At 32.9% G+C, this 24,789-nt stretch overlaps 1 protein-coding gene across 6 annotated transcripts in view; it reads right to left on the bottom strand.

Annotated features, from left to right (window-relative positions):
• Window positions 1-472: 472 nt before the first annotated feature.
• Window positions 473-24,789, bottom strand: part of fus (epithelial splicing regulatory protein fusilli) — a 544,142-nt gene continuing 519,825 nt past the window's right edge. For 2 of the 6 annotated variants that reach the window (XM_069831351.1, XM_069831353.1), the window contains exons 13-14: window positions 20,581-20,629; window positions 473-18,683 (exon numbers count right to left, since the gene is read on the bottom strand). In XM_069831351.1, the coding sequence (XP_069687452.1) occupies window positions 18,652-18,683; window positions 20,581-20,629 (81 nt within the window). In that variant the 3' untranslated portion in view covers window positions 473-18,651. The remainder of the gene's footprint in view (window positions 18,684-20,580; window positions 20,630-24,789) is intronic. The other 4 variants (XM_069831352.1, XM_069831355.1, XR_011333184.1 and 1 more) reach the window with 3 other exon arrangements.

The raw sequence follows: 24,789 nt of genomic DNA on the forward strand, positions 1-24,789 counted from the left end.
TTGTTGTTTTCAACAATTCAAGTAATGAATTAAAGTTACAATATGAAAAATAAAATAAATAAAAATATGTTACCTAAAAAGTGTAGAAGGGCACAAGAAAAGTACTACTGAAAACGTATTTCTCAAAAAATTCTCTTCTGTATCTGATTCCTGTTCAATGTTTTGTTACAAAAACAAAAATCCCCACTGATAAATACAAGCGACATTCATTAATATTTGAGAGTCTTATTAAAAATCCTTAAATATTTTACTTCTGGCTCATACAAAAGCAGTTTTACATTTTCGTATATAATTTTATTTTTGAAAGAATATTTTACACAATTTCTCACTTGCTAATTTGTCTTTTAGTAGCAATTTTTTTAGTTACTGAAACAAAAAAATATGAAACGCTTGACTTAGACAACACAATACAGAGATTCTATTACTAATTTAACTTTAGGAAAATAATAATAATAATAAAAAAAGAAAAATCTTAATTTCACACACTTTCTGTCCATACAGAGATTTTATTAACATTAAAATGTTCAATCATTTAAAATTTGTAACACAAATACTTATACTAAATTTTCAACAAAAAAGTGAATGTTACAATTTAAATATTTTATAACAATGGGCAGTAAATTACTTTTTATGATTTTTTTTAAGATTGGTTCCAACTATGACAAAAGTATATTTCACAATTGCTGAAGGTTTTGTTGTACAGTATTACACCACTATGGCAGATTTTGCATAACAGGGAGCACAATAGTATTTGCCAACTGAAATAGTTCAATAAGTAACCATCAGCAATACAGTGGATATTTCAGTGGTTAATGATGAAAGGTTCTCACTAAAGTAATACCACTTGGCATGTATGTATTACCCGTATATCAAGAGACCGTCATCCTTAAAAAATCATCATAATTCTGTAAACGTGTATGAAGTATTAATTATAAATGTGGTAATTCAAATACGCAACTACACGCCTACGATTACATTTATATATACCTATAGAAGATTATAGTGAGCATGTACATCTAAAACTTAACAGAGAAAAAATATATTTGTCATACTAATTTTATTATAAAAAGTGACAATAGATATACAGTGAAACCTCTCCTTACAGACACTCCCAAGATACGGACACTCCTCATATACAGACAGATTTTTATGTCCCAACTGAAATAATATAGAAATAATGATAAATTTAACTCTCGTTTACGGACACTCTCAGACACGGACACGGACAGCTGTTTCACAGTCCTAAAGCTTGCTTTACCTCCTGACTGTGGACAGAACTTAGATTTCAAGACCTAATGTGTTACAAAAATGAAAAATTTAGTTTCGAGAACTGTACAGAAATTCCTTATCATGAAAGAAGACACTAAGGGTGCTATTCGTAGACATTTCGCTAGCCCGCACTACGAGCGTGTTAAACCAGACCCAACTATTGACTGGTTACTTGTACAGGATTCATATCATATCATATCGCTAACACTGGTTTATGAATTCGAAAAACGTTAGTTCGCTGATCATCCACCAGAAGCCCTAAGGGTCTCGTAGGCTACCACTAGCCCAGCCCCTTGTTAGCTGGAAGCGGGTGGATAAACAAAGTCACAAAATGTAACCTGTGTGATAAGTCCAAGGTTTCCGCGATCGTGAAATGTACCTATTCGACACATGATAGGGTTAGTAGGATTATTCTCTTCACTTCAATCAGTTGTTCTGTTTCGAGAGACATGGCACCTGAACATAAAGGTTAAGTTGAAAACTGTAAATTACAGTACTGCATAACTGTAGACCTAGAATAAAATTGCATGGCACAGTACTATATTTTCCTTTTTCGGTCTTATCTAATGTAGTTCAAAGTTGCAAAGAATTTACTGTAGTATAGTATACTGTATTTAGAATTAAATTATAGTAATACATTTCATTTAAAGCGTGAAGGGATACATAATGCATATTATAAACTTACTGTTAGATTGGGGAACCTCCCTCCCAATAAAGGACACCTCCCAAATGCGGACAGATTGTTACGTCCCTTTGATGTCTGTAAATGTGAGGTTTCATTGTACATTAATTTTAATAGGACTCTGCAACTGATGGCATAAAAAAGTTTTCAAGATCTATATTGCAAATGGTTTGTTTAAAACACGACGTTTCTTACTTCTTGGTCCATGTAAGTTTGTCAGATTGTTGCTAACAATTACAAAGTGTCCACAGAGACATCTGTAACACTATGAATCTCATGGCATCTAGGACAAGGATCGCCATGACATTTTGACATTGTTTCTATTTTTAGATATGAGAAAATAATTTAAATGTTAGTCGAAAGTTTCAGAATTTCACTTTTGACATAATTATTCAGTCAAATGTGGTACAGTTCTTTTATATAGGTCTACTACAAACATAGTGTAACATCGAACCTCCTCTAGCTCCAGTTTCTTCTAAAGAAAGCTGTACTAAGGATTTTCCTGACGAGAAACTCTCGCTTGAAAAATCCATTGTCTTCAGTTGAGTTTGGACTGGCAATACAAGGCAAGGAGATTAAGAATGAACACAAAGTTTTGTTATAGAAATATGTATTAAATATACTTTTTCCTAACAGCCAATTTGTCTAATCTTATTACGAGTCTTAATTGTAGTCTCTGTTGAACAATGTGAGCTTTTCAGATGCTCAAAAATTATACCCCATATTTTTCTTCGAGCTTTCACTACTATGTTAATGAGGTATTACAGTATCTTAACATCCACAATGAAAATGTATAGTTTTTTGTACTAATACTTAAAGTCTGTGAATATACAAACCAGAATGGAATTTAACCTCAAAAGAAAGAGCCATGTTCAGTAATATCAATAATCCATATACAACAGTACGAGGCACCGGCGTAGCTTAGTCGGCTAAGGTGCTTGCCTGCCGATCCGGAGTTGCGTTTGGGCGCGGCTTCGATTCCTAGTTGGGCTGATTACCTGGTTGGGTTTTTTCCGAGCTTTTCCCCAACCATAAGGCAAATGTCAGGTAATCTATGGCGAATCCTCGGCCTCATCTCGCCAAATATCATCTTGCTATCACCATTTTCATCGACGCTAAATAACCTCATAGCTGATAGTAATAATCCGTGGTGCTACACCCCGTGAAGGGCCTAGACCGACCAACCGACCAGCCGGCTGCTGGCCTCACGCCCACATGCCGAAACAGAGGTGGACGATCATCCAACCAGAATGGAGGTATCGTGTGGTTAGCACGATGATCCCCCCAGCTGTTATAGCTGGTATTTGCAACCGGATTTCGCTACCTATCGTAGCTCCCCAAGTGCACCACAATGCTGGGTGGGCACCAGTCCCATACACTGGCCGAAATTTCATGAGAAAATTTCTTCCCCCATGAGGACTCTAACCAGCGTGCATTCCGTTACGCGAGTCCTAGGCAGGATGCCTTAGACCATGACGCCATGGCGCGGGACTCATAGCTGATAGAGCATCGTTAAATAACCAAGTAAAAAAAAAAAAAAACAATACGAAGTAAAGATTATGTACAACTATTACATAGAATAATTTCGAGGAAAAAGTATTTTCTTCGCCTTTATATTTCACTTGGTTTTTTTTTTTATCTATGTTCCTAACTCTTCCTAAGTGTAAGATGAAATCATCCTTTTTGGAAAGACTGTGGTGATTGTTTACACAAAGACGAACTTATTTATAGCAGGAAAGAATAATAATATTTATAAAACTGATACAGTATTGAGTACATTTTCTATATAACTTTATGTTTAATATGAAAATATCCCGAGTTCTTGCCAACTCCCAGTGACCTCAAGCTTTATGTCTGCTTGGATTTCTTACAGCTTTGAGAAATGTCTCAAGAAAGTATAAGAAAATTCTAAAAAATAATTTCTAAGCATGGTAGAGGGAAAATAATATAATTAACACAACTAATTGATTTGTTTATTATGTATTTTTATCACTAGTAGAAACTAATGCTTTTATTCAATACACTTAGAACAGAATTTTGACTACAGGTAACTAACATAACATAAGTTTGATGGTATGTGATAGAAAATTTGGACAAGGTGCTAAACCTAATTCTATACTTATTGAAATATAAAGAATACTATTTCTTATGACTCCTCACAATTTTAAAATACTGCAAAACATTTAACTTTTATATTTCCGAGATGCTCAGCAGTATTTTATCCGTGAATAATCAGGTCGAGAAAGTTATTTATTTCATTCTGTTGAGTCATAAAATTTGAAACTGAAATGCAATCAAAGCCTCTGGAATCAATCATTAATTAGTAAAGGAATTTTATTAATGTTTGTGTCTAATTAAAAGTAATTCTGGAAGAGTCAACAATGAAACTCGCTATTTCAATAATGTCCGAATTTTATTTCTACTAATCTCAAAATATATTGGCAGCTATGTACTTGTAGGAGTTTCATTGTTAAAACAAAATCAATGGTTCAATGAACTTGTGAACATTTATATGGTTAAGTACTCTTTGTCCCTTGGCAGCTCACAAATAGTGAGAAAATTTTATAAATTATAAATTATAAACATATTGAGCTACCACATTCTTGATATGCATCAGTAGGCTATATATGACAATGAACTAAAGATATTCCTAAGGAAATCTTACTTAGACGGTAAAAAATAAACATGACTTCACACGTTCTTGTAAATAGAATTTCAAAGTGAAGAAAAACCCCCGATTATCCGTCATCCTATTAACCAATTGGCAGATTATCCGACTGTCTTTCTTCCGCTATTTTTTTTCTACTAGAATATATTATATCAGTACGTATTTTTTCTAGAGAGTGTTATTACAAGTCTTTTACCTTACACAGTATGGTCAACTGTTCGAGTTGCCATCCTGTATAACTTTTATTTAAAATGTCTTTTACGGGGATCAAAATAGAACGTGTTGTGCTACATATCAGAAAAAAAAAATGCAAATAATTGATTGGTTTGGGGAAAGAGAAACTGTGGCTTATTCCACATCAGAATACGAGATTGGAGTTACAACTTCGCAATTTAATAAAAATCAAGGATAAAATGTATGAAGTATGTAAATCTACAACATGAGACGTCTATTATTCCAGTCTATCCGCAGACAGTCATTACAAGGAGTTCCCTTGCTACTTAAAAACCCGTTGTTGACAAATTGATGTACTTCTGATCCACCACAAGACCATGAAGGAAATTGCGAAAATGCAAGTTTTTTTTCACTTAATTTACGAAAATCTTCGGATTATCTGATTTTCTCGATTGACCATTAAGTCCATGCTCTTTTATCACAGATAATAGAGGTCCTACTGTATAGTGTTAACAATAATTATTCCCTCATTCTTCATATATCTATGAGAATTGTGTATCAGGACTATTCACAACTTAAAATCTGGACAATGGGAACTCTCAGCCATGGTAAAGACGACCTGGTAATGGTCTTCCACCTTGGGGGTTAGATTATGGGCCAACCCTTATTGTTAGGAAAAAGTTATATCACTAAACTTTCGAAATAAAAAACAACAGCCAGATGCCTGGAGTGTATAAAGTGATGAAAGAAGGCAGACATAAAATGGAGCAGTGGTAGAACAGTGCAACTTATTGCAGACAACACTATCATATTGGAGATGAAAATTATAAAAAGACCACTGCAGTTTTACATGTTATCACCAACTTGAAATAATAAATTCAAAGGTAAAATTTACTGTTTATTCTAACTTTCGTATTAAAATTTGTTCGGCATGGATATATATATATATATATATTTCTGAACTGCGAACAAAAACTTCAAATAAGTTTACAATTCATATTGAATAGTTCAGATAAATCTTTGTTAATATTCAAATAATTGCTTGTTTTATTTTCCATCAATGATTTATCATATCGATATCACAAAGTGAGATCTTTACTAATTACATGTTATACATATTTGTAGTATTAACGTTTTTGCCATATCCTTTTTGGCATCATCAGATACTTTAGATTTTTTCAATAACTAACCTCATGTATACAATGTCATTAATTTTACGTAATAATCATGTCAGATCATCAAGCTAGAACCTTAATATAATGTTTTAAACATGGATATAAAAGTCATAAAACACTATATTAAAGTTCTAGCTTGGTGATTGGTGACCTCACATGATTATTACATAAAATTAAAAACACTGTATACATAAGGTTAGTTATTGAAAAAATCAAAAGTATATAATGATGCCAAAAAAAAAAAAAAAAGTATGGCGGAAACGTTAATACTACAAATATATGTAACATGTAATTAGTAAAGATCTCAATTTGTGATATCAATATGATAAATCACTGACGGAAAATAAAACAACCAATTATTCGAATTTTAAATAAGTTGCATACTTTAGTGAGAACGCATTTCATTTATTTATATTTTTTAATAATATGTACTGGTATACAAATAATCTATAACATTTACAGTAATCAATTAGGATATCTGAAGTCATTCTGGTACCAATCTCTACCAATGAGCTTTCCAATAAAAATGGTACACTAAAATAGTCTACAAAGTAATATTTCCTGATAATATTTGGATAGTAAATAATTCAATATATTATACGTCATTACATCTATCATATTGCACATTTATATGTTATGCCTTCTGAGGCCTCATTTTTTTTTTTTTAATTTGGAACAAATGAAATGAGATGGCATTGCTTCTAATAAAATAAGGTAAACAACACCTCTCATTTCTGTTAACATCTGTAAATCTTTATTGCTTTAGTTAATTATAAATATGTTTCTTAAGACTAAAGACTAAGCATTACTGTAAGCATTAAGATGCTATATTTATCGTGTAAGTAATTTAGTTTCTTCCTAAGGTAACGATGAACTTAACTAAAATTCACCTATTATTGGTTTTTAATATAAATTTCTATAATTCGTCCACAATGAGCAATAACTTTTCACACGACAAATATGGCATATAAAACGCAATGTAGAAAACAGGTTGGAACTGAAATTGTAGGATAAAATCACATTTATGCTAGTTGCAAGCAGACAAATTCATTCTTATATATGTTAATTATCTTCTTGAACATACATAATTTAACAATATGTTTCAATCGAGCTACACATTTTATATAAAGACTAAAATTGACTACTTCGTATAATATATGTATATTTATATATATATATATGCAAGTATGTGTTTTAGAAACAAAATTTTAACAACAGTGATTGCAGCTTCGATACTTACAAAACAAGCAATCCAACAACTAAAAGGACGGGTAGAATCCTGCATTTTAAACACGCTATACGGACGACCGAACACTTTTCTTTCATTCATACATTCATTCGGCATTAAGCACCAACATTTCATCCAGTCGTTGATTATCGAAATGTCACCTTACATTTACACGATAACAATGCATCTCGGGAAACACAAGTCAAATAAGCTTCGTTGTTTTATTGCATTATCGGAGTATTTGCACCTTGCCAGGACCAGTCTTGTGAAAACTTCCCTTGCTATAAGGTAAGGCACTGAAAATGGAAAGATATTTTAATAAATTCGGTTTCACAATATGAATATGTTACTAAAAATAGAGAGGATACCATGTTATTTCATTAAGTATTTAACATTATAAAAAATTTTAATTCAAATTTAATGCAAAGGCCTTTTGTCATTAGAATCTCTGACATAATATGAACAAGCTTTCTGCTGGCAGAATATATCAATAGTCTAGTTACATATTTTTGGATTGAAAAATCGCTGAATTTTACATCCATCTTGAAATGACTTTGTGTATGATGAATATAGGAACCCAAATTACTGCACACTTGAGGTGTAGTATACTCTAAAATAACACAAAAACTACATACACATTTACACAACACATAAATTATGGAAAGTTTGGTTTTAGAACCAAAATTATTTAACTAGCAGAAAAGGCACATCGGAATGCTCAGTAAGTGCACAGAAAAAATGGTAACACCAGCTTTTGAAATACGCAAAGTTATTTCAAATTAGAACTGAGTTATCAAATCAACTGTCTATAATTAAAACTACTTATACTGCTGTATACAACTAAAATACACAGTGTCATGAATCAACAGTACCATGCATTACATATAGGAAAAATAATAATTACATTTTTATCACATTTATTCTTTGAAGTTTCATGATTACTTTCTGTAAAATTAACCGTGTATATCTCTTTTTTTTTTTTTTTTTTCACAGATAAGAAGTATGGTATACATTTGGTTCCTCAGTCATAAAAAGAAAATATTACTTTCATAGAGCCTCTACAGTAGTCTTTATTTATGGCAAGCTACGTGAGCAGAATGCAAAACAGATAAAAAACAAAATGTGTAACAATATCAAAAGATCACAGATTAATGCCAGAATTACTATAAAACTCTTTCTTTTTATTCACAAATTGATTAGTTAATTAATTTGAAAATTATGTTTATAATGAATAGAAATAGTGAGAATTTTAAGTATTCAACAGAAAAAAATTAACTGTGTTAATGAAAAAGTTCACAGATTTACCCATTAATTCCGAATCAATCTTAAAAAAAAAATGTTATAACAGTGGCGAAGCTCTTAAGAGACTTTTACGGCTTAGCCTACCCAAAAAATCCGAGTTATACCTAGTAACAGTGGGCCTATAAGTTTGTAATGATGTATCCTAACACTTGGTTTCACTCCGATCCTTCCATATATTAAGTTCACTGTTGAAAGTCATTCCAGGAAGGAGAGTTCAGTGCGAGAGGCTTGTGGCAGGAGCCTCTTTAAAGGCATGGTTATGACCTTGACTCGCAAGCTTGAGGGGGGACTGGGGCGGGGGAATACATTCGCTACAACTCAGTGTGAAATGTGGCTAGCCTCATCATGACAATAATACATCGCACTATATTGGTGTTCTGTGAATGTGCTGCGTTTTTGAGTGTTAGTTTAATCAAAAGTGCATGCATGTGTGTGTGTGTGTTCCATATTAATTTTGTGTAAAATGGCTCATACTGAAAGAACATTGAGGTCATTATTTCTAGAATTAAGTAAAAGCGAAATGTTTTAAAGTTGGATATGTGAAACAGAATGTGCTTAAAAATATAGGAGATCGACACATTTACATATTAAAATAGTGGATGAAGGAAGACAAAATAGAAATTTTCAATTTTCATGGTATAAGAAATAATCTTAGCAACAGGGTGCTCTCAGACAAATAAGTTATATCGTTATACTTGTATTCTGTCTGGGGGTGAAAATGAGTGGTCGTCATTTTCTTGTGGAGTCTGTGTCACAAAAATTTTTGATAGAAAAGCTGAGAAACATCTGCTGTATAAAAAGATACAAGGTAAGCGCAGATTTTTTCAGCCTACCCAGTATTTACACCTTAGCTTCGCCACTGCACAACAAAGTTTTTTTTTTTGTTACAAAGATAAATGGAGAGAAAACTACTGAAGAAAAAAATTAAAACAAATTTTAAAATATATAAAAAGTATCTCTCACTTCTACTATTATTCATATCGCCCTTCAGTACATATTTCACCGAACACCAATCGTTTTTCCCCATATTTCCCAATTACAACGCAAATACAAGTGCCCCGTCCCTCCCTTATTGATCAACAGCAACCAACTAGAATTTTCTTTTACATTCAACTTCTTTATATTTATGTAATTGAAGTGAATTTGGCTTAGAGTGTACATGTATAGCCTACATGAACACTGGCAGTTAATGATATATCAGCGCAGATGTTTGACTTTTGACTAGCATCTATCATAGAGACAACCAGAAGTATTAAATTAATATTGTATCATAATGAAACTTCAAGGAAACATTGTAAAAATGCTTAAATAAATCACATTAATAGTTTTTACTTGTAACTCTCAATGTGTTTAGTCTACTAATATTTACTTCATTATTACACTAATAATGACAACTTTCACACATCAAGCATTCTGAGAAAAAAATTAATAACAGGCAATACACGAAACTAAAGTTCTTAGGGCCTATATTTGTACAGCAACAAAATACTATTACTGTTCATGACCAAGTGTAGGCCATAAGAGTCACAGAATTGATAATGAAAGCATGCAAATAATATACGTGCACTGGAGCAAGTTACGCAGCGCCATCGAAAAAAAAAAATCTCTACAATGGAAGACATGTGTGATATTTGTTGTTCTATCAACAAACGAACATGTAAATCTAAATATTATATTCATAAGTAATTCTCTTTACTAATGCTACAAAAGATAAGTGCGTGCTATATTCTATAAGGCTGCACGTCTAATGTTGAAGCCAATTCTGGAAACAACTAATGTTATCTAATCATTCATCACATATGCTGATGAGTAACATTATGAACTAGACAATAGTTATTATCAGTTACAAATAAACATACTTCATTAATGATATTAAAACTATATGTAACAAAATGTGTTTCAAATGAACTTAATAAATGCAATTGCATCTATAATAGGTTTTTATTGCAAATTACACAACCTTCAATTACTATTGCTACTCAACAAAGATGTCTGTACATACAGTGGTGCTTCAGTCTCCGGCAATGTTACTGTAAATATAAAACAGCAAAACGGCTAAGACTTGCCTTTTTGTAAAGATGTTACCTTTTCTCACCTTCTATTCCCATCGCACCTCCTCATACTCATCCTCTTTCACAATAGCCCTGCCAAGACTCTGGAATTCGTTACCTGCTAGCGTCAGGGACTGTCGAAATAAAATTGAATTCAAACGCAAACTTACTAGGCACTTGGTCAGTAATTGAGACTCGTTCAGACATGGTTTCTAGTAAATAGTTCTCTTAATCTATCACAAAATATTTCAATATCCGGTAATTTCATCACTATAGAATTTTGTTATTGTAGGTTTAATTTGTAATTCAGTAAATACAAAAATATTCTTTGTTCTTAACTTCTATGATAAAATGTCTAGCTTTCATTAATCAGGTAATCTTGTCGTACTTTAATTGTTATTGTAATTGTAATTGTAAATTTAATATTAATTGTAATTTTATTGTTCATATTATAGTTGTAATCCCCTGGTAGAGGGGCAGAGAAGGCCTGATGGCCTTATCTCTACCAGGTTAAATAATAAATACTAATACTAATACTAATTCTCAATCATTCGTCAGGCAAGCAAATTCCGCCATTTATGAAGGCCACAACCACAATAGTATACCTTTTCCTGCCCCTTTCCTATCCAATTTTCACTTTAATAAGAGATAGATTCAACTCTCAGACATTGTGTGCTCTCTATTTCAATGGCATTGGAAAATGTAAAATCAGAACCTCTCCGACATAGGTAAGTGACTTTTACTTTTTTAATGCGAAATAATAATTTGTAATGTTCACTGTTCCAGCACAAATACCGTATTGGCCCGAATCTAATACGATGTTTTTTGCATAAAAACAGCACCGTGAAAACTGGACTCGTAATAATCGAGGTCTAAGCCATTTCAAGTGTGAAAAAAAAAGTCTACTTATACATTATGCAGACTGTACTATCAACGTATTGCAGAGTCTAGGTCTGCTATCTGTCAAGGTCAAACGTTCAATCTGATCCACCCTATTCCCGATTTTTGTTACTGTACCAGTACCATGATATTACCATACTCTCTTACATCGATTAAATTTATTTTAACGTGTTTAAGTTTGTTTGGAGGTTCAGTAAATTCATGTAAAATACGAAAACAAAAGTCTATAAATAATTACAGATGACTGTACAAAGATGCCTATTTACGTATTTAGTCAACAATCACAATCTACCTGCCAATGAGATACGGGAGATACGGTACTTCACTGGGTAGTAATGAACTTGGAGATAAAGGTACGGTTTATTAGTTTTCTTTCATTCTATAACATTTTTAATGTGAACATTGTATACAGTGTAATATTTTTATTTTCCTAAAAAGGACATCTGAAAACTTGCGGTTGTATTATATTCAAAGTCGTACTAGATTTGGGCCAATAGAGTAAATTCACAACAGTAGCACAAAAAAAGGAACAATTAAATAGGCCGCAAATCTGGCTTTCAGGTATAGCTTAAATAATTTCAAGGAAAAAATTGTTCTGGGGCCGGGTATCGAACCCGGGACATTTGCCTGAGTGCACCAATGCTCTACCAACTGAGCTACCCAGGAACTGTACCAGACACCGGCTCAATTTTTCCCTTTACATCCACATACCTCAAGTGGGCTGACAAGATGTCAAAGACCCAACACTGAGTGCACACAAACTCTGTGTGACTAGAATTGTGGTTTTCTGTTAATGAACAGTGATGTTTATTATGCAAATCTGGCTTTCAGGTGAAGCTGACTTGAATAAAATTATGAAATTATTCAATTAAATAGACGTTTTCTGACCAGTATTGTTCATGCAATGAAGTAATCTTAGTGTTGAATAATTAAAAGCAGTAATCAACTTTAATTACATTTCATAGACTGTGAAGACAGCCTGAACTTTTAAAAATTCCGATCTTATACAGCTGGAAGGAGTGATAATCATGGCCAGTGTACAGTCGAAACAATTTTTGTTCCAGTGTTATTAGGAACAATGAACAGCTTCTTTGGCCAGGTTTTAGCATTCATTTGAAGTACAATTTCTTTTTTATGCCTGTCTTTCATTAGTTTATGTGTAAAGAATGAAGCAGAACTTTAGGAAACATATCATGGGGATGTCTTTAGAATTTCAATGCCATGTTTTGCTTCCTTACAGAATACTGAGTCACATTGGGGAAGGATCTATTAAAGAATCACTATCTTCTGCAGCAGATTAAATAATGTAAGAGAATATAGTGCCATCAAAAGTTTGTTATAAAAAGACAAAATTGCAAAAGCAAATCTACTTATTACAGAGGACAAGACGAAAGACTTCAAAAGTAAAACTGTCACGTCCTACATAGTGAAAGGACTTAATTTTGCTGTTCATGAAATGTATATGATACACATTTTAAAAGATGAAATATCATGTATGATGTCCAATCGAACATATTCATCAAATGTACAAAAAGCAAATTCATACTGAGTAAGAGTTGTCTGGTTCTCTGTATTGTCCCATGCTTTGGTGTCGTGGTCTAAGACATCATGCCTAGGACTCGCATTACGGAATGTGTGTTGGGTCGAGCCTTCATGAGGAAGCAATTTTCTCATGAAATTTCAGCAAGTGTGTGGAACCAGGGCTCAATCAGAATCATGATGAATTTTCGGAGCTATGATAGGTAGCGAAATCTGGTTTCGGAAATCACCTATAACGACTGAGGAATCATCATGCGACAAGATACCTCCATTCTAGTTGGGTGATCGTTGATCTCTGCTGAGGCATGTGTACGTGAGGCCAATAGCTGGTTGGTTTAATTTTACGCAAAAAATTATAGAGATTACGGAAATTAAAATGAATTGTAGTAAAAATAGTAATAAGTGCTAACAATTATTCTACATAAGCAAAACCTATTAAATTAGACTTTATAAAAAAAACGTACTGGTCAATTTTCAGATTGTTATTGTGCTGCTGAATGAAAAAATACATGCTGAAGTCTGATATGTGTGAGAAACAGTCTAGGCGCCAGTGGTGTACTTCTAAACAAAAAAGTGCCCTGGCTCTGGGATTCCAATAGTAGTTGTCTTTGTCGTCGTCTTCATCACCAGGCGAAAATACATGGGTTCGAATCTAGATATAGAAGTTGTTAGACCTGTGGAGTAGATCTCATTATGAAATTCTTTAATCTTCCGTCAGACACAATGTATCTGAGAGATCCACTTCCTCAGCAGTGTTGCCAACACATACATTGTATCCCCGTCAGTCTATCACCTGCAAATCCGTCAGAATCCGTCAAAATTAAGAAAAAGTAAAACCCACTCAATATATCTATATACAAATAAAAACAAATATTAACGCAATTTCCTTAACAATCTTGATTAAAATAATAATAATTCATCGACATCATCTGTCTCTATATTTGTTTTTTTGAAAGATGGGACATGACAGTATTGCGATTGGAAAAACAACTGAATGTCACATACCGTGGTAGGCCCGTTGCTATGGTAACAATGGTTGAGTTGCCAAAGTTACAGTTCCAACTTGGTGAGTGCTTAATAGCTCTGTTAGCGACATTTATTGTGCACACAATGTTAGCATTGGTATGTTTCGTCTTTGATTCTCTGTCAATTTTTGTATTGTTTTCTTACCTTCGCGTCAATTATCAATGAATGTTTTAATGTCAGCCATCTTAACGTCAATTGCTAGCTTCCATCAGCTGGCAGCATGGTAGTCCATATTGGCAATATGGCACTGTAGTTTCAAGCTCGGCCGCTTAACTGTCATGTCCCATCTTTCAAAAAAACAAGTTATAGTTCTGCAGTAGATGTGCTTTGTTGGTCTATGCTCCTCCAAAAATTAAACAATTACAAATGACAGCAGCTAAAAAAGTCAAAGGACGATGTAAATCGTAATTTCCGCTAGAAAATCCGTCACCCATCAAAGCCATTCTTTTCCCATCCACTACATTGAAATTCCGTCACTTTTGACGGAATTTCATCCAGTCAGCAACACTGCTTCCCAGGATTTTAAAAAGTAATGTCATTGTTGTAACAGCAAAACAGCTGTACTTCAAGTAGCCTCTTAGAATCCAATGTTGTATCACTTGATTCATTACTGACCATCTGTTGTTAATCTTTAAATAATTTTTAATCAGAAGTATCTGAGAGAGAGAGTGCGCACGCTCATGTAACGCACTGTTTTAGCAGCTTGCAGTGCTGAATGTTCTATTATTGTCAACAGAATGTCGCAGAAAAAATAAATAAAAGATAAAGTGTATGACCTTGACGATCCCAGGTGTGGCCACTAGTATAGCTCAGGCTAAGGCGCTTGCCTGCCGATCCAGAGTTGCGCTCAGGCGCGGGTTCAATACCCGCTTGGGCTGATTATCTGGTTTGGTTTCCCCCCCCCCCCCCCGAGGTTTTCCCCAACCATAAGTCGAATGTCAGGTAATCTGTGACGAATCCTCGGCCTCATCTCGCCAAACACCATCTTGCTATCACCAATCCCATCGACACTAAATAACCTAGTAGTTAGTTGATACAGCATCATTAAAATAAAACCAAGTAAAAAAAAAAAGATCCCAAAGATGTGCCAAGATGTAGTGAATATACTGTGGGGCATTTTTCATATAACAATAGTATTGAAATGTATAGTTGTCAAGCATTTCTAGAATGCCTGTTATCACTTCAGCATTATAATGTATATTGAAAACAGAATAAAAATGTAATTATTCTAGAATATAAAATTTAAGTGTAATGTTACAAAATAAATATAAATTTTATTCTTGGTATAATTCTCATTAGTATCAAAGGTATCTTTCAGATACATTGCGGCCTAAAATACATCCCTGCTAGGCGCATATGTTATGGAGGACAATAGCTGAAAGGATCATGATACAAAATTCCTCTAGACATTTATATCCAAGAGTTACCTAAGCACACTATCCCCAATGCTGTATGATGTCAGAATAACTGACTGTAAAGTGTATTGAGAAAAAAAAATTCTAGTAATATTTGTGTAATAAATGCGACTGAAAACGGTTTTACTGCAGAGAGAGAAGCACCATTTTAAGTACTTTGTCTTTGTCATCTTATTATTCAGTTCTTACTCTAACTCTTATGCGTCAATATATTCTGTAGGAAATACTTTTATAAAATATGACAATAGCAGAAAAATGAGTACATTCCAGTTCAACACAGGTCATCTCCTGTATATCAGTAACTTTTGGTGTAACTTCATTCCGAAGACTTGAAAAGGTACGAGTGTAGAGTATAAAACTTCTTAAAATCTTTTACGAAGAATAAATACAAATATGACTGTGCTCATATGAATGATACATAGTTCTTAAAATAGAAACTTTATTATATCTCATAAAAAATAAAGCAATAATGCTTTGTTCATTCATTACTTATATATTTCTGTATTATAATTATCAATTAAGTTTAATTGATGTGCAGCACAGTTGCGACTACAACATTTGAAGAGTGGTAACACTGTACGATCAGATTTCCCTGCATACATTCAAATAATAAAACAAATATGTACCACTATCACTGCCTTTAATCATACAGCGCCATGTTGAATTCCAGTTGCTACTGACCCTCATGATTCTTCATGCTGAACCATTTCGTGAACGCTCAACTATCTATAGCAATCTCATTACTCAATGTTCTGGTATTATGATGCTAATCCAGGTAGGTCGATCCTATATAACCGATTTACCACTCTCCAATGGTACTTCTCATTTCACTGTTATGCCAGCATAAAGACTGGCGGTGATCCATACATTCAAATGTAAAGACTAGAGCATTGTTAGGTCGAACTGTGATGAGAAGATTTCAAGTGTTTTCTTTTGTTATGAGACACTACGATTTTTCTTATCTATACAATTTCAAGTCATCCTCTGAAAAAGTTGACTGCTAGGTAAATATCAAGTATGAAATTTCGTTAGTCTCTTTCAACGACATACATCGCATCTCTTTGCACTTTGGCTCATTGTCAGAGTATTTGGTCAAGCCAAGCAGCCTGTGCTATTCTGCTCCCAGTATACTGAGCACTAATTACAGTTTAACAGTCAAGCAAAATCAGTCGGCAAATAATCACTCGCATCTTGCAACCATGCTATTTTAAAGTTATATCCTACAACACTCAACATAGCAAAACAGCTTAGGCAGCAATATAACATGAAATTCTTTTAAAGAATTCCCTCCTGTTAATCTTCTACAAAACGCACCTTCGTAAAGTACCAATTTCAATATCACTAAAACTTGATGATACACACAGCAGTCGTCGTCTGTAATGCAACATTTTAAAATTAAAACGTGAATGTGTAGTGTGTGTTAGAACAATTGCATGTTTCATTGCTTAAGAAGTATTGCTATAACCAATTCATATTAAATTACATATGTATTTCGCGCTGGGTTAAAATAAATTTCTCCAGGAAATTTAAATGTCTCATTTATGGATTGAATGTTCTTCTTAAATATGAGAACTACTCAATTAAATTTATGTAATACAGTCTTAATACTGTGTAAACATAACTGATCTTGAAAATAGCCTTAGGAATTTAATTCAACTAAAGCTCTTGAAGTTATACTTAGAAAAGGAGTACAACTGATTCACGAATCCAGAGTTAAAGACTTGAATCAAATCCAAATTCAAACAATTATTTATTAAAAAATTTCCCTCTCTTATTTTTTCGTATTTCAGTCACCCTTCAAAACTAGTTTCCAGTACCAATAACATTTCCATACTGATATAAAAGTCATCCTTTTCTTATAAAGAAATCTAACAATACTTTCCACTCAACAAAACAGCACAAAAAATACCAATTCCTTGCTCCTTTTCATCTCACAACACAAGCTACTAAAGTTATGAAAAGTGTAAATGATAGTTTATGACCATCAACAAGCAATAAAATCGAAATTGCAATTAATTTCCTATATTGAAATAGTACTTATCGATTCGACTGCTAAAAACTCTTTCTGATATAATACGAAAGTTATGATATAGTATCATCACACATCTATACAAAGTACTCACATTTCTTTACAACCGTGATGATTAACAGGTTTTGCCAATAAATATATACGTACATAGAAAAATTTCTCGCGTTTTGAAGGACTTGTACTTTTAAATTATACACTTCAAAGTTATATAAAATTTTCATTATAAAATTAAAACTTTTTCATAGACTGAAAAATGCACATAACCATAGAGGGATATTTTAAGACTATTTCGCCCACAGACAGTACAAGCAATTAAGTTTATGGCTCTAGATTCAAGAGAGATTAAAAAGTGTAAAAGTTTCTTTAAACTTCAACTCAGCAGGTAAAATAACGATTTATAAAAGAAAAAAAAATAGTTGCATAACACGTGCAACAATTGAAAATTTCTTGCTCTCTAGCAGTCTGGAGAACTCTGTTCCAACTTCTTTCTTTCTCTGAATTTACATAAATAACAAACCTACAATGTTGTTTGAAAACATTGTCAAGTATTAACAGTCATTTTCGGCTGTTTATATCATTCTATTAGACATAGATTCTCTATGTTAAGTATAAAGGTCGTACAGTTATTTTGTGCAACTAATGTCTATTAGGATGGATCAAAGTTGAGTTTGTCAGACATTTGTACTGTAACACGAAGAGGACTCCAAAGTTTTGGAGCAGATTATCAACTCTGTCTTTATGACAGATATTTTATATGCATGTCCAAATGCTCAAAACCAATATGTGGTTCTCATTTTAAATAAAGAGTTCGAGAACATATGTAGACAAAGCGTGCTATTAAGTACATTTAATACAAAAATCGTTGAATAAGTTGTTCACTTTACATATACCTCACGGAAGGTACCGTTTGAGTACTGTACGCTTAATATTTCGAAATGATTAAATTCCGAACTGCATTTAGTATGTAGTTGGTTATAGCTATAATTCACAAAATTTCACTATTAAGTACCTACTAACAACATTCTGCCCTTCAAGCCACACGGACTTTCCATAACAAGTCACTCTCTTTCACACCATGAACAGTTCTGTGTTAGCTGCCCATGTTATGACGGCTCTTGTCATGAATGGCTCATTCTGCATCAGCTCATGTTGGGAAGGATATGGTTGTCTCACAAGCGGGACGCCCATCACTGCTACGCTGCAGCTGAATGCACTCCGGGGTGAGCTGCAGACACAACACACATTTCAATCAGTACAACTTGTAATTAAAAGAAAATAAGAAAGAAGAAAAGAGAAAGAGTGAGAGGATGAAGAAGTTATAGGAAGTGAAAATGAACAAATTATAGAAAGAGAGATTGAAATATATATAGAAAGCGAGACTGAAAAATATACACAAAGATAGAATGAAAAATATATAGAAAGATAGAACAAGAAATATATAGAAAGAAAAAAATGAAACATATATGAGAAGAGACAATGAAAAATATAAAGAAAGAGAGAATGAAATATATATAAAAAGAGAGAGTGAAAAATAATATAAAGAGAGACTGAAAAAATATATAGGAAGAAAGAGAGAATGAAAAATACAGAATGAAAAACATAGGAGTACAATAAAAAAGAATGAATGGAAAACAAAGAAGAATGAATGAAAGAGATCGGAAAAGAGAATGAAAAATGTAGGAAGACAGAATGCAAAAGACAGGGAGAGAGAATGAAAAAGATAGGAAGAGAAAATGTAAAAGGTAGGAAGAGATAATGTAAAGGGTAAGAAGAGATAATGCGAAAGATAGGAAGAGAGGATGTAAACGATAAGAAGAGAGAATGAAAAAAAGAGAATTAAAAAGATAGTAAAAGAGAAATAAAAAGACAGGAAGAGAGAACAAAAAAAGACAGGAAGAGAGAATGAAAAAGACAGGAAGACAGAATGAAAAAGACATGAAGAGAGAATGAAAGAGACAGGAAGAGAGAATGAAAAGACATGAAGAAAGAATGAAAAAGATAAGACGAGGTTAAATATAGGGAGAGATAATGATAAAGATAGAATGAAAAAGATAGGAAGATAATGAAAAAAATGGGAAAGAATGAAAAATATACGCAACGAAGAGAAAATGAAAAATAAAGGAAGAGAGAATGAAAAAAAACAGGAAGAGAAAATGAGAAGAGGTAAGAGAAGAGGTAAGGGAAAAAGAAGAGGTGGAAAATGGAAGGAGGAAAGGAAATGAATGAAATAAAAAAAAAATGGAAAGGTAGAATCAAAAAACAGAAGCAACAAAATCCTGGAATAAAACTACAACAAAAAATCTAGAATGCTTATTAATAAAAAGTTAATCAATTGCAATATGTAATACAAATACCTGCAATAGGTTAAATTGGTACAATCTTCTAAGGAAATCATATATATATATATATATATATATATATATATATTCAATATTACTTATTTAGTAAACTTCGAATGAAACATCCTCAAAAAAATTAAATTAAGGAAACAGTTTCCCAAATAAAATTATTTCTCATTGCAGATCATTCATAACTATTTTATATGTTATAGGTATGAAGTAATGATTTGAAGTTTCTTGAATTAAATGTTTTATTTTGCTGTCAGACAGCATGTGGTGCTTATATTAACCCCCTTCCAGGATCCTAGGTAAAACTGTCAAGTCATCCATATTCGTATTCCATCTGTCACATGAAACAATATGCCATCACCTTGTGAAGTACAAAAACAGAAAACATGTGTGAATGTGTGTATATCTGTGTTTAACCTGCAATAATGAAAGCATTGAGCCTGAAAACACCGCCACAGAACCATTCAGCTTATAAAAAAAAAAAAAAAAAAAAAGCAAATCAGAACAAGAAGGAACGTTATATTAATTTAATTCCAAATACTTAGTAGAATCGTATTTTTTAACAGGTGAAAAAGTATGTTCAGGTTATAAACTGAACTTTTGCAATGAAACTATTCCTAATAATTTGTATATGATTTATTTTTCCAATGCCTTTCTTCCTTATTCTGTATTAGACTACTGCACCCGGGAAGCAGCAAATGTTCACCATGCACTAGAAGTTACACATGCAAATTTAAAGCGTAAGCTAACACAGTAAGAATAACTTTCACTTACTGATGTTGTGTGTGTTCGGATGGCTGGGATTCAGATAATCGATGCTCCACTGCAAAATATAATGAAAACCATTCAACATTTCATCATAAGCAAGGTGACAACATCAATTACATTAAAACAGTATTTCGCGCTGAAATCATACAATATCGTATACATTTATACACTTACTCAAAAAAAGTACCTCATTCCGAATGGTATGTTAATACAAAGTGGTGCAAGAAATATGTCACTGTTTGTTTTTTGTTGTCATATTTGTTATTGACGAAAATGGTACAAACGATGTGTAATATGAAATCACAAAGGAATGGAATATTGTCTTTAGTGGTTGGGATGTCCAATATCACATCCATTTCACAACCCCTTCAAGTTGCATATTTGCACTGTTGACCAACTTGACACAAACGCAGTAACAGAATTTTGGCTGTTTTTTCTCTTCTTAAGTACAACTGCTCTTCATGGAACATAAAGCTAGCTACATACGTTCAGGTAAGCTTGTCAGTTTTATCTGTACAGGCTACCAGAAAAACTGAAGTACTCTCCCCACACATTCAGGTAGGCATGTCAGTTTTGATCATTATGATCTCAACCTACGACGCTATGTTCTCTATTGCTGGCTTACTAAAGCTATGAAGAGTAAAAACTACTGCAAAAATAAATGTTGTTTTCTAATGCCAGGCATTTGACAATAAAGTCATTTGACCTCTTGCACTCCAATACCAATGTGGTGTAAACAGTATTTACAAAAACTAAACACACATCATTGTAGTGCCTCCAAAATCCGCTGTTTTTTTAAAGATTTTGCAGGACAAAGAAAAAAGAATTGCCATTTTTAATTTCCTTGATCTTCAAAGCTACTTTCGGTATAATTTCAATCATTACAAGAAAAATGAAGAAATTATACCGACAGCAGCTTTGAAAATCCACGGAATTAAAAGTGGCTATGCTTCTTTCTTTGTCCTGCAAAATCTTTTTAAAAACACATTGCAGATTTTGGAGGTGCAGCAACAATATACAGTCAATCGTGGTATTCTTTTGACTTTATTTTTTATAAACAAAATTCACTTTCAGATAGGTGTTTCACAAATTATAGGTACAAATTACAAGGATGAGCAGAGAAAAATGAAAAATGCAAAAAGTCCTAATAAACGTAAGTCCAGAAACCAGCCAGTTCCAAAATATATGGGGTTTTTATTATGTTTTGTCGGTGCAATGCTTATGTCTCATGACCAGAGCACAGTAAAAAATGGAAATGCTTACTTGAATGTGTGTAGCTGGCTTAAAAATGAATCACATACTGTAGATTGATAGCCAGGTAGTGAAACAGACACATTTCCGTCTTCATGACGTTTGGGAGGCAATTCAACAAGAAACAAGGAGAAGAAGAAGACACAGCTTTCCAATGTTTAGTCCTTCACAGAGCAAGAAACTGTTTTAAATAAGTACTTTTTTTTTTTCCTTCCTTGCAGATGTTAAATAGCTTGTATATATATAGTACCATCTTAACCATACACTGTGTTTACACAGTCACATCTCACGTCCGGTAAATTAATTACCAATACTGCATTCTTTCTACTCATTTCACTTAGTTTCCATTTTTTTTTCCTTTTCTTTTCTTTTGTACCTTATGTTTGTAGACCATGAATGTGTTGCATGATCTCGTAGAGTACCTTTCAGTTTTTGGTAATATTTTCATGCAGAGTTCCTAGAAAGAAGATTACTATACCAAAGGATTTACACCTTTTCAGCTATAATTCAGGAAAGATCAATAGTAATTCAGAAAGCATCAACTGTATGTCAGATTAATTAAATAAATTTCAGAGAACATCAACTGTATTTCAGAAAGCATTAGATGTAATTAAAAAATATCGATTAAATGTAATTGAGATTTACCAATTGATGTAATTTTATTCAGACCATGCAATAAAACTGAAATTCTGAAAAGATCATTTCTTTAGTAGTCATGACAACTGGATGATTTGTTTATGTGATTGTATTTTATAAACAGAAGCATTATTTTTTCGCATTAATTTTTTTTCTCAATTTCGAGAAAAGAAGATTACTTTTCGCATCTTTTCGCAAAAATTATCTGTACTATCACTTTACTTTCACTTTATTTCATCGAAATATTTGATAAAAAGCATTATGAAAATTATCACTATGATGACGATTTTAGGCATATGATTGAATGTTGCCTCACTGTTCCCATTCTTCACAGAGTCCTGTCCTATGCCTCCTCTACTTCCAGTCCTCTTTCATTGTCGCCAACATCTCCTCTGACCACGATTTCCTAGGTCTTCCCTTCTGTCTTCGTCCTGATATCCAATCATAGATAGTTTTTGGCTGTTATCATTATATTATCTTAAATGTTTCAGGAATGGAAATAAAAAAAAAATACAATACTTACAATTTTATTAATATATTATTAATATTATCTAGTAGGTAGTTACTCACGAATTACTCAATTCTTACTAAACCATAAAAGCCAATTTACTCTACGCCTACCAATGGTCAGTTAAAGAAATACGTGGTCTGATTGATAGAATTTAAACACAAAACAGCAAATTAAAAAAATAATAATCTCGTCATGGTTGTGTTAGGTTTCTTTCAAAACCCATTCGGCCATTCCAATATGACAATCTTAAGTCCTTGCTCCACACCACCGACTGAAGAGTCGTCTTTTGTTCGCATTACAATATGCAGGAAAAGGCTAATTGCCACCCAGTGGTATGTCCTGGAACTAAGGACGTCATGTTCTGTTAACTATTTATATTTTTGTCAAGCTGGAAAATTCCCCCCCCCCCCCCACTTCACACACATAAACTTGGAAAAAATTTGAATCTTATTTTCTATGAATAACTTATAGCTAGAAATTCGCGTTTTTCGCAAAATGAGTCAGTTTCGCTTTAGATTGAACTTTTCGCTATAATTCGCTAAATGTCGATATTTTACTAATCACAATCACATGATCTGTAAAAATACCTTCAAATAGCTTAAATACAGGGGCGTATTTTGCGGGCTACCGGGGCTACCGGCGGTAGCCCAAGGAAATTACAAAAGAAAAAGTTTATAATATAACATAATGTAATAATTTTGTATTATTAGTTTTACCATAGTAATTAAAATTAAAGTAATTGTTAGATATATTTTGTGTAATAATAGGGTCAGCGGTAGCCCAAACCCTTTAACCAGTATACGCCACTGCTTAAATATATTTTTTGGTCCCATTTATCGTTTATGCTAAATAAGAATGCCTGTAATTATAAATATCAACGTGAAAAGTTTAAAAGTTAGTAACAAGGCTTTGTTCATTCTGTACAAGTAGTCGATACATAATATTTACACATGATGCTGATTTACAATTGAAAAATCTGAATTACATCTGACCTTTTCTGAAATTCACTTTATTAATCTGATATAAAATTTATATTTTCTGAAAGCAGCTGGAAAAGGTGTAGACACCATAGTGAAAATCAAAACAGGAATCCTGCAGTTGTGTGTGCAACACATTATCTGAAAATATGTGTCATAGATTGGTCGCCAATCAAGGGATGCAACTTGAAGGGTTATGAGATGAAATGAGGTCATGTTGAACATAAAGATAATGTTCAAGTTTGGTGAATTTGTTTCACATATATTTTGCATCAATGTAATGTACTATCCTGTGTTAATTTGCAAATGGGATCAGTTTTTTGTGACAAGTTTAATCTCATTTGCTTTCGTTGTGTGTTAATAAACAAAACACAAGCATGTACTATGTTAGAATGCTTTGGTTAGGCTCGGCAAATGGATCAATGACGTCATCAATGAAAAACAAGCATCAGACGCTCCCATTTGAAAATCAGCACATGATATATAGAAAAACAAACTGTAACAAATTTCTTGTGCCAACTTAAATGAAAGGAACGAAAGTAGGGATTTATTTTACCGCAAATCTTGCAAACTTAAAAAAAAACTACATACCAAATTTATTGTTTTCAGTAATTTAAGTACAATCTAAAGCGTGTAAGGGAATGTAAACTACTGTGGAAGTGTTTACACATATAACATGTAGGCTATATGCTTCCTACAACGTTTTCTTGTTCAACTAATGCCTCAAATTACTCTTCTGAATTTAGTGAAATTAAAAACAAAGTAGTTATTGTTGTTTTCTAATGCCAGGCATTTGACAATAAAGTCATTTGACCTCTTGCACTCCAATATTTTTCAAAG

Source organism: Periplaneta americana, chromosome 7 (genome assembly GCF_040183065.1).
Source record: "Periplaneta americana isolate PAMFEO1 chromosome 7, P.americana_PAMFEO1_priV1, whole genome shotgun sequence".
Classification (NCBI taxonomy): Eukaryota; Metazoa; Arthropoda; class Insecta; order Blattodea; family Blattidae; genus Periplaneta; species Periplaneta americana.